General features: G+C 35.6%; 1 protein-coding gene across 1 annotated transcript in view; it reads right to left on the reverse strand.

The window, feature by feature from the left end:
- The window catches only part of TTLL7 (tubulin tyrosine ligase like 7), a 146,251-nt gene that overhangs the window by 22,983 nt on the left and 110,829 nt on the right, over positions 1 to 12,439 (reverse strand). The window contains exons 16-18 of the mRNA XM_015572111.1: positions 11,296 to 11,430; positions 9,384 to 9,464; positions 911 to 1,071 (exon numbers count right to left, since the gene is read on the reverse strand). Coding sequence (XP_015427597.1) covers positions 911 to 1,071; positions 9,384 to 9,464; positions 11,296 to 11,430 — 377 coding nt within the window. The remainder of the gene's footprint in view (positions 1 to 910; positions 1,072 to 9,383; positions 9,465 to 11,295; positions 11,431 to 12,439) is intronic.

Consider the following 12,439-nt stretch of genomic DNA (forward strand, 5'->3'; position numbering starts at 1 on the left):
AAGTTAAAAATGGAACTCCCATTTGACCCTGTGATCCCACTTCTAGGAATATATCCCAAGAAACCAGAAACACCAGTCAGAAAGGATATATGCACCCTTATGTTCGTAGCAGCACACTTTTCCATAGCTAAGTTTGGAAACAGACTAATTGCCCATCAGCAGATGAATGGATTAGAAAACTGTGGTACATTTACACAATGCAATACTATGCTGCTGTAAAAAAGAAGGAATTCTTACCATTTGCAACAGCATGGATGGAACTGGAGAGCATAATGCTAAGTGAAATAAGCCAGTCAATGAAAGAAAAATACCACATGACCTCACTCATTTATGGATAATAAAGACCATTATAAACTGGTGAACAAAAATAGATACAGAGGCAGAACAGCATCAAACAGACTGTCAAACTACAATGGGAAGACCAGGATGGCTGGGGCGGAGTGGGGGTAAGAGATCAACCAAAGGACTTGTATGCATGCATATAAGCATAACCAATAGACACAAGACACTGGGGGTTAGGGGTGACCAGGGAAAGGTCAAGTGGGGAAAAAAGGGAGACATATGTACTACTCTTTGTAATATTTTAAGAAATAAAACAAACAACAAACAAAAAAAGAAATTCAATCTTTTCCCAGCTAGTATGGCTCAGTGGTTGAGTGTCAACCTAAGTACCAAGAGTTCATAGTTTGATTCCCAGTCAAGGCATATGTCTAGATTGTGGACACAATCCCCAGTAGGGAGTATGCAATGGGCAGCCAATCAATGATTCTCTCTCATCATTGATGTTTCGATCTCTCCTTCAGTAAAAATATATTTTAAAAAAAGATATTCCATCTTTTTATTGAGCTACTTTTATAACTAATCATAAAATATTTCAAATGACAACAATAAAAAATAACTTAAAACTTACCCTGAATCACAGAAACAGTTCCATAGTCCTTGGCCATGACTCCAGAGTAAGCGATTAAAAACCCGGTTAAAAATCCTATATAAATGTAGTTCATCGACATCAGTCACCTTCCAGATGCGTGGAAGAATTGTGCGAATATTTGTTTTTACTATGTCCAAAACCTAGTGGGGGAAAAAACACACAAAATATTGCAAAATCTGGTATATTTGTGTGTGTCTCAAAGTCAAAGATAAAAAATATATTTATTTATTTATTTATTTATTTATTTATTTAATGATTACACACAATCACTCATAACTGAACAAAAGCACAGGTTAAAAAGTCCACAATTTTTTTTAAAAAGACCAAAATAAATAAATAAGTAAAAATAAATAAAATGTCCACAAACACATTAGTGCATTCATGAAATTTCAGCATATCACACAGATGGCAAGCCAGACCACTGCAGTTAAGAAGATTAAATTTAATCCAACAAGAGGACATAAGCCTTGTAAACATTTATACACCCAACATAGGAACAGCTAACTATGTAAAGCAAATCTTGATTGACATAAAGGGAGAGATTGACAGTAATACAGTCACAGTAAGCAATTGCAACATGCCATTGACATCAATGAATAGATCTTCCAGACAGAAAATCAACAAGGAATTGGTGACCTTAAATGACACACTTGATCAGATAGATTTGATATCTTCAGAGCCTTTCACCCGAAAGCAGCAGATATACATTCTTTTCAAATGCACATAGAACATTTTCTAGGATAGACCACATATTAGGACACAAAAACAGGTCTCAATAAATTTAAGAAGTGAAATCATATCAAGCATCGTCTCTAACCATAATGGTATGAATCTAGAAATCAATCACAAGAAAAAAATCTGAAGAAACACAATACGTGGAAGCTAAACAACATGTTACTAAACAATGAATAGGTTAACAATAATATCAAGGGAAAAATCAAAAGATACCATGAAACAAATACAAATGAGAACACAACAACCCAAAATCTATGTGATACAGTGAAAGTGGTCCTAAGAGGGAAATTCATAGCATTACAGGCCTATCTCAATAAACAAGAAAAATCTTAAATAAATAATCTAACTTTTTCACTTAGAGGAACTTGAAAAAAAACAACAAAGCTCAAAGTGAGAAGAAGGAAGGAAATAATAAAGATCAGAGCAAAAATAAACAAAATAAAGTCTAAAAAACAATACAAAAGATTAGTGAAATCAAGATCTGGTTCTTTGAAAAGATAAACAAGGTTCGAAAACCTTTAACCAGACTCATCAAGAAAAAAAGAGAGAGGACCCAAATAAATAAAATCAGAAATGAAAGGGGAGAAGTAACAATGGACACCAAAGAAATGCAAAGGTTTGTAAGAAAATATTATCACAATTATATGACAACAAATTGGACAGTCTGGACCAAATAGATAAATTCCTAGAAACCTACAATCTTCCAAAACTGACTCAGGAGGAATCAGAGAATCTGGACAGAGGACAGGCAGATTACAATAGTGAAATTAAAGCAGTAATTAAAAAACTCCCAACAAACAAAAGTCCTTGACTGGATGGCTTCACTAGTTAATTTTACCAAACATTCGAAGAAGAACTAACACCTATTCATTTCAAACTATTTTAAGAAATCCAAGAGGAGGGAAGACTCCCAAGCTCCTTTTATGAGGCCAGCATTGGCCTAATTCCAAAACCAGACAAAGACACTACAAAGAAAAAAAATTATAGGCTAATATCCCTGATAGAGATAGATGCTAAAATCCTCAACAAAATATTAGCAAACTGGATCCAGCAATATATAAAAAAGAACGCACATCATAATCAAGCGGGATTTATTCCGGGGATGCAAGGTTGGTACAATATTCACAAGTCAATAAACGTGATACACCACATAAACAAATTGAAAGATAAAAACCACATGATCATATCAATAGATGAAGGAAAAGCATATGATAAAATTCATCACACTTTTATGATAAAAACTCTCAGCAAAGTGGGAATAGAGGGAACATACCTCAATGTAATCAAGGTGATACATGACACCTCACAGCCAACATCACACTCACTGGGCAAAAACTAAAAGTGTTTTCCTTAAGATCAGGAACAAGACAGGGATGCCCACTTTTATCATTTTTATTCAACTTAGTACTAGTAGACCTAGCCATAGCAATCAGACAAGACGAAGAAATAAAAGGCATCCAAGTTGGAAAGGAAGTAAAACTGTCATTATTTGCAGATGACATAATACAGAATATAGAGAAACCTAATTTCACCAAAAAAAATTACTAGAACTGATCAATGAACACAGTAAAGCAGCAGGATACAAATTAAATATCCAGAAATCTGTTGCATTTTAGTTCACCACCAATGAACTATCAGAAAGGAAAACTAAGAAAAGAATCCCATTCACAATTGCTTCAAAAAATACTAAGAATAAATTTAACCAAGGGTATAAAGGATTCATACTCAGAAAATTACAAGACCCTGAAGAAAAAAATTGAAGAAGATACAAATAAGTGGAAGCATATATCATGTTCATGGGTAGGAAGAGTTAACACCATTAAAAAGTCCGTACTACCCAAGCAATCTAGAACAAATATTCTAAAAATTTATATAAAACCACAACATACTCTGAATAGCGACAGCAATCTTGAGATAGAACAAAGTTGCAGGAATCATGCTACCTAATACCAAACTATACTACAAGGCCATAGTAATCAAAACAGCATGCTACTGGAAAAACAGACATACAGAGTAATGGAACAGAACAGAGAGCCCATAAATCAACTCATGTCTTTATGGTCAATTAATATTTGACAAAGGAGCCAAAAACATGTAATGGGGTAAACAAAGTCTATTCAATAAATAGGTTCGAAAAATTGACAGATAAGTGCAGAAAAAAAATGGAAACAGACCACCTTCTTACACCATACCTAAGAATAAACTCAAAATGGATTAAAGACTTAAATGTGAAGACTCAAAACCATAAATATCCCAGAAGAAAACAGAGGCAGTACATCTCTTGTAGCAATATTTTTTTCTGATCTATCACCTCAAGCAAGGGAAGCAAAATAAAAAATAAACAAATGGGACTACATTAAAATAAAAAAGGTTTTGCACAGGCAAATCCTTTGAAAAGACAACCCACCGAAAGGGAGAAGATATTTGCCAGAGGTACAGCTGATAAGGAGTTAATATTCAAAATTTATAAAGAACTTATACAACTCAACACCAAAAAAAAATCCAATTTAAAAAATGGGCAAAGGACCTGAAGAGACACTTCTCCAAAGAGGACATACAAATGGCCAGTAGGCACATGAAAAGATGCTCAACATCACTAATCATCAGAAAAATGCAAATTGAAACCACAAGGAGATATCACCTCACACCTGTCAGAATGGCTATCATCAATAAATCAATAAATGAGTGCTGGCGAGGATGTGGAGCAAAGAGAACCCTTGTGCACTGCTGGTGGGAATGCAGACTGGCGCAGCCACTGTGGAAAGCAATATGGAGTTACCTCGAAAAACTAAAAATGGACCTGCCTTATGACCCAGCAGTTCTACTCCTGGGAATTTATCCAAAGAAACCCAAAACACTGATTTAAAAGTATATCCACCCCTATGTTCATTGCAATGCTATTTACAATAGCCAAGGTTTGGAAGCAGCTCTAGTGCCCATCAGTCGATGAGTGGATAAAAAAGCTGTGGTCCATTTACACAATGGAATACTACCCTAGAAGAGAATCAAATGGTCTCTTCTAAGACTCAAATTCACCTCCAGTTAAGTAATACTTGGGAAGACGGGTTGGATTGCTGTGTATAAACAAGGCTGCCTAGGCACTCCCTCCATCGGGGCCTTGGTGTAAGGACTAGTTTGTTTAAAAGACCATACAGATGGGAAGACAATGACTGCCCCTTTAGTAAAACACCCACTAACTAAGTTTAGAAAGGCCAGCTGGGTGAGGTAAAGGCCAGCTAGGTTCTTTTTGTAATGCTCTTTTAGACCTCTGGGTGCTTTGGGGTTAGAAGAAAGTGGATGGAAAATAAAAAATTTTGAAACACAAAAACAAATGATCAGCAAGGTGCCCTTTGTGTTTACCTGTGGATTCAAGTGAGGCAAACATACAGAACATGGGCATCCGTTTCCGACATTGTGACTTTTAAAAACATCCCAATCCGATATTAAGTTCTCCAAGGGAAAACGTAAATGGAAGATTCAGTCAATGAAAGAATTAATAAAATGAAAAGATGTGTCTTTTCCATATGAAACATAATATATTTGAAGGCATAAAGCAGAGAGACAAATTCATATTTTTACAAGAACATACAGATGTTGAATGACAAACTGCTCCATTTGGCTGAACAGTTAGTCCTAAATTAAAATAATGGCATGAGGTGAGGAGGATTAGAAGTAACATTAACATTACTACATGCTGTACTAAGGATGCATGCAACAGCCATGGCCATAGGGTAAAGGCATCTTTGCTGATGTAAAACCAACAGCTCTGTATAGCATCTATGTTTGCCCAAATAAAAAAGAGATGGAAAATAATAACATCAAAATGCATGCAGAAGCAACTATAGTAGGTATTAAAGTAAAATGATTATTTAGAGGAAAAAAGTACTTGATAAACAAAGATCTCTTAGAACCCTAAAATAAATGCAAATATAGTACCATGTTAATATTACTAATCTCTCTTCATCCTCCAATCTTATTTTATGCCTAAAGACAAAACTTTTCAGCAAATTTGGCATTTTTCACAAAACACAACACTGCAATATTTTCATACTTCATACATTCCTTACAAACTATATAAAGCAACTGCATTATTGGCAGAAAGCTAAATTATGCAAGTGTGAAATTGCCACAACATGCCATTTAGTAAGATTAGCTGTTTCCATTTTCACCTGGTGAGGATTCTTTTCAGTATTTAATGCCTACATCTTTGACCTTTACATTTTACACCCATTAAGGAAACTTTGAAATAAGGCATGTGGAAGAGCTCATGTGTATGGCATTCTTATCTAAGAGTTTTACAACATTCTAATGAGCAACCAGCAAATGCTCAGATCCTGGAACAGAAACAGTGAGACACATACTTCAACAACGGTCTCTAAATGGAATGAAGAGATTTTTATGAATCTTGTGCATTCCACACGTAGCATGGTGCTCAGGATGTAGTAGTCCTTCATTTACTCTTGTTCAATGCATGGTTGAATACACAAATAAATAAATGAATAAACAACTCTGCAAATCCCCAGTACCATCGTTCATGCACAAAATTGGCAACCAACAAATGTTTGTCAACTTAAATCACACCCCACCCAGCCTTTGTGGCAGCCATGGAGACATGCCATATGAATTAACTCGTTTCCAAGAGTGAAGTTAGCTGACAGCGTCTCCATTCAGGATCACTGCAACACTCAAGCCACGCTTATGCTCTACCCAGACTGCTCCTGGCCGAGGATCCAACAGGGTGGGTTACCAGAGAGGGACCACTTCTGCCCAGTTTGATTCCCAGAAAAGCAATCTTTGTTCTGTGCTCCCCATCAGCTGGCCAGGTCTTTCTCAGAACTTCACTAAAGTCTAAGGGTCTTCATACTCTACCTTTTGCCTTTCACTCCCAGGTGTCAGACCTACATTGCAGGCTAACGGCTCTTTCTGCCTACTCAAAGTCTCTCACTCTGCAATTATTTTGTAGGACGGAGTTCTGCAAGTGGTTTTGCTGAGTCATTAGGTTATGAACACCTATCATTTTAATAGGTAGTGCAAATTATCTTTCTAAAGGGTTGCAACAATGTATTCTCCCTCTAATTGTTTGATAAAGGCCCTTTTATCCACATTATTTCCTTGACTGGAACCATCTGTCTTATTAATTTTTGCCAATCTGATGGTTTTTACTTGCTTTTCCTCCATCATTAGTGAGGCCAAGGATCTATTTATACATGAATTGGCTATTTGAAGATCCATAAATTGTCTTTTCATAGCCTTTTTATACATTTGCCATTTTATTTATTAGTATTTATGGAATAGTTTATTTTGCTGATTGATTCATAGGAGGTGTTGGTTTACCGGTGCTTGTGTTTTATGTGCTGCAAATACCTCCATGTCCCTCACTGCTTCTGCCTTTCAGCTTGGTTTAAGGAGTTTTTTGCCATTGGTAAGTTTTTATGTAATCAAATAGGTCAAACTTTTTTAATATTTTTGAGTTTTAGGTCTTTCTTAAGACATTGTTTCCCATTCTAAGATTATAAATATACTAAAGACCCGGTGCACGAATTCATGCACAGGTGGGGTCCCCACGGAGCAGGGGGCCAGGACAAGATCGGCCCTCCGGGAGGCGGTGGGATGCCCTCGCCTGCCCAGGATCCGGATCCATCCCACTGACATTTGCACCAGTTGTCGGGAGCCACCTGGCAGCCACCTTCTATATCCTTTCTTCCTTGCAGAGCATCTAGGGAGAGGGAGTAGCCACGGTGCCTGAGGCTGACTTCCAGGAGGCCGGCAGTGCTGTTGGGATCCTGCCAGCAGCGCTGGTCCATTCTCCAGAGATTGGACCTGCAGGACCACTGAGGGAGTGAGTGGCTGTATCTGGGCTGATAGGCCACCAGGACAAGTCTGTCAACTGAGCAGCGCTCCCACTGTGGGAGCACACTGACCATCAGGGAACAGCTCCTGCACTGAGCATCTGTCTCTGGTGGTCAGTGCATGTCATAGCGACCAGTCGTTCCGGTTGTTCCAGTCGTTTGGTCGTAATGTTCACTTAGGCTTTTATATAGAGAGATCCTTCTATGTTTTCTTTTGAACTTTTAATACTTTCTTTTTTACATATAAAATTGTAACCTGAAATTTATTTTTGTATATGGTAAGAGATAAGCCTACAACTTAATTTTCTTATAAATAGGTACTCAATTGTTTCAGTATCATTTAGGGGAACAGTTATCTTTTCTCCACTGATTTGAAATGTCACATTTATCATGTGTTAATATCTTATAAATTCTTTAATCTGTTTCTAGATTGTTTTGTTTTAATCAGCAACTTACCTACACTATTCTAACTTCTAGATTACAAAAAGTACATGGACTTGAGAAAACTCAGAACACTTATTCTAATAAAAGGTCTTTATTTTAATCAAGCAAGACCATAGTCAGTGATTTGGCAAAAATCTATTCCGGGTTTGTAATGTGTTTTGCAATCTACCTCTGTTACCAGCTTTGTTATACCCTCCTCAATAGTAGCACAATATTTGGCACATGCCAGAACACCAAGCAATTATTTGTTGAATGTGTTAATATAATGAGTTCAGTTTACTCGGATGAGAGTACATAAGTTAGGCAATCACTTAATTAGTGTCAACTTTCAGCTTATTGCAATAAATCTTAGAAAGGGGAAATAACAGCTTGCATTACTAAAGGAATACAACATCATTACTAAAGCTAATAAAATTCTATCTCTCCCCCAAAATAATGTTGCAATGCATTTGATGGGCCCCTCAGACTGGTGGCCACACCCATCTCCTACTCTCCAAGATAACTATTACATACCTTCCACTGCCTGCTCAAGTCTCTAAAGCCCTCACATCTTCTCACAACACTGCCATGGTCTCTGCCTTCCCTCCTATTAGATAATTAGAATTAATGCTCCTGTTAGGACAAACCTCCCCCAATTACTTACTTAAGGACTTTCTGTCACCTCTCTTTCCTCTCTTCTAGATCATTCTCATCAGCACACAAACTATAAATCTCTTCATCTTATTATTATTAGTCCTCACCCAAGTACATGCTTATTGATTTCTTTTTTAGATATAGGGAGAGAGAGAGAGAGAGAGAGAGAGAGAGAGAGAGAGAGAGAGAGAGAGAGAGAGAGGAAGAGCCATATAAGAAAGGAAGTGTAGTCAAATTATACTATTTGACCACAGGGACAATTTACAGAGTCAAAATATAATTTTGACTATCAAGTGAGAGAGAGAGAGAAACATCGATCAGTTGCCTCCTGCCTGAGCCCCAAGGAATGAAACCCACAACCTAGGTATGTGCCCTGATGAGAAACAAACTTGTGACCTTGTGGTCCAAAGAATAACACTCAATCAACTGAGCTACACCGGACAGGGCTAAATCTTTTCAACTTTAAAGGAAACTTGTCATTAACCCCCATCTCTTTTCCCTTCAACAGCAAAATTGCTTCCAAAGAATGCCGGTACTAGCTGTTTCCTTCCTCTCTATCTCTTTTACTCTTGAACCTGTTCCACTCAAGTTTGTAAGCTTTGAGACCATAGCTTTTTTTAATTCACTTTTTATCCTAGGACATTGCCTATAACATAGCAGGTATGCAATTCATATTTGTTGAAGAAATGAGTAAACAAATAAATATGTATATAGTTTGACTATGAATGTGGCCTAATCATTCTAGTTTAAGACGATCTAAAAGGGCAAACTTGCTTTGAATCATTACTCACTTTTCGTTGTTTTACAGAGTCCAATTTTATGAGCCAATATGAAGCCACTTTTGCTTTATGAAACTTCCAGTTATCAAGGATCTGTCATGGAGGAGAAACATTAAGAAATTTAATCTAGAATTTTCCTCAAAAGTAACAAGTAAAAAGTAAATAGATGGGTTGAAACTGGTTTTAGTACTGAATTTGTGAAATGAAAGCACTATGATATTACTTGCAATGAAGAATGTCTACTTTAATAAAAAAGACATGTGCAAGGATTTCTAACATAAGGTTAAGAAGCCATCTGAATCCAAATTTTTTTGCTTCTTGGTGTAAAAAGCACACAGTCTCTCATAAGTGGAAGTAAAATGTCTTTAGGCATATAAGGTTTGGAAAGAAGCCCAAGATGTAGATTTTCCATTTTAATTTCAAAACCTATATTTACCATACCACCCATAATAACAGAATATTGAATAATACATTAGAAGATAGCCCATAATGTATTCCATAATTAGGGTTACATTATTCCTTTGTTTTGTTTTTGTCAAATCTGAAAAATTTCTGAATATATATTCTAGTAATATATACTGTAACAAACAGATTAAAATATTTGCTGCATATAGTGAACATATAGTAAATAAACTAATGACTAATAATCTAATGATCTAATTATTAGTTATTAATTATGTAAGCCCATGTTTTTTGGTAAAACAATCACATTAACCACAAATATTGGTTCTATTCTCTGATTATTTAATTTTTCTTCTACATGATTCAAAACGGTAGTATATTACTAATATAGCTAAGAAATAGAAGCAAACTGTCTGGTACAAAGTCATTGGCTATATTTAGAAAAGAACTTGATTAAATAAGATAACATATAAATAAAACCATATTTAGCATAGTGACTTACAAATAATATCAATTTGTATTCCTTTTCCCTTGATGTGACAAATAGCAGCTCATTTGCAGGCAAGGTGCTATTTTTACTTTTTTAAAAAATAAGTAACAACACAATGCAAAATATTTGGGGGTTTTGGTTACAACTATGTCATGATTTCAAAATAGAAATATTCATGACTGACTTTTTAAACAAATAAAGTCATTTTTTATTATTTGTTTCTAGATAGTTGCTTTAGACAAAAGTAATGCCAAAAAGTGAAAAAAGGCCAAGTGCACAGCTCTGGTTTTTATCCTACAACTTGGCCACTAGATGGTGTCCTCTCCACTGGAAAGATAATATTAGGGAAACCAGAAAATAAAGTTCTATTACTAAGGAATCTACGAACAGCAATTAAAAAGAATGTTTGAATGAAGAGACAGAACTTTAAATTAAGAAATGTTCTTTCACCAAAAATATTTAAATAACTTGGACCTTTCTAATTAGGAAAAGTCATTGAGTTTAATGTGAATTTTAGGACTCTTTGTCATTTTAGAATATTCCACTGGGTGGTGCAAATGTGTGTGTAACAAGAAAAACAGAGCATAAGCCATTTCAAAATTTGACCAAAATCATTCAGGGTGTCACATTCTCGGTATTTTGTGCCCCAAGCCCACTTTTTTTTTTTATTACATATCAATTCAATATTAGATCTTCCTAAATCTTTATAGAAGCAGCTTTAACTTGATAGTTCTTTAATTATTAAGAGCAGTAATTGAATAACATGAATCATTTTCACTTGATTGAATCATTAAAATGGGACAATGCACTAGAAGGTATTTTGCATTGCTAATTATAAAGGTAATCTCACTGCTCATGAATCATAATAATTCAAATAGCCACTGTATTTTCTGCAGCTTGAGGAGGTTGAAGAGAACATCAGTTAAGTTTACTATGTCATTGAGAATGCCTCCATGGGTAAATAAATGTTAATGTCCTAAGATGAATGAAAGGAATGAGCTCCGTGGAATTTTATACATTTCAAATACTCACATCTTCTACCAGAAGTTGTGTTTCTGCATCTGATTTCCCTGGAAAACGGATCTTCATGTCCTTGAGAACAAGTAAGGTCTGACTTGTTAGATCCTCTTCTTGTTCTTTTGTTCTTGGTTGCCGCAAAGACTCACTCTTAAATTTGAAAGAATACAGATATTTGGAGGGGGTCTTATTTCATTGTGCCACTATAGTCTGAAAGATATTTCTAGGTAAAAACAATGCACTTTTAATTAAAAAAATCAAAACAATAAAAAAGGCAAAAGAAAATTTTTTTACATTTATTCTTAGAATTAACTTCTTAGGATTAAGTGGGTATGATTTCCCAATAATATCTTTATTACTTCCACACAGTTGCATTTTATTTATCTCAAAATGCTAAAATATAAATATGAATAGTTAAAAAAGACTTCCTGGTCAAAAGTTTCACTTACTACATATACCTTTGGCGATTCTTAATTAGGAAAAAAAGAAAAAAATCATTCATTGTTAACAAGTGAAACTCATTCACTTATATTTCCCAGACTCTTCCATTTAGAAACATCATCCACAGTAAACAAATTAAATAAATGTCTGGTTTTTGTGAATGTACTTGGCATTATCTATTTCAGCATCTACAAGTCTGATAGGCAAATAAATTCACTAACTTATTCAATACTGACTCTGGGACTCATGCTAAGGAGGGGATAATATATGTTAATTTAATATACAGAAAACATAAACAATGTTGTAGTTCAGTACTCTAAGGATAATTTATCAATGGTTTATTTTTTAACCTATTACTCAACAGTCCCATCAAAAATTTTTCCACACAACAAATTTCTCCAAATTTTCAAATATACTGCATGATACACTATAAAATCATATATTTCCTCAGATGATTTTCAACAAAATTATCAACTTCAATAGTAGCCCAGTGCACAAAATTTGTGCACATTAAAAGGGAACTAATTGCCCTAACCAGTTTGGCTCAGTGGATAGAGCATTGCCCTGCAAACTCGAGGGTCCCAGGTTCGATTCCAGTCAAGGGCATGTGCCTTGGTTGCGGGCACATCCCCCGTAGGGGGTGTGCAGGAGGCAGCTGATCGATGTTTCTCTCTCACGCTGATGTTCCTCTCTTTCTCTCCCTCTCACTCCCTCCTTC

Source organism: Myotis davidii, unplaced genomic scaffold (genome assembly GCF_000327345.1).
Source record: "Myotis davidii unplaced genomic scaffold, ASM32734v1 scaffold162, whole genome shotgun sequence".
Taxonomy (NCBI): Eukaryota; Metazoa; Chordata; class Mammalia; order Chiroptera; family Vespertilionidae; genus Myotis; species Myotis davidii.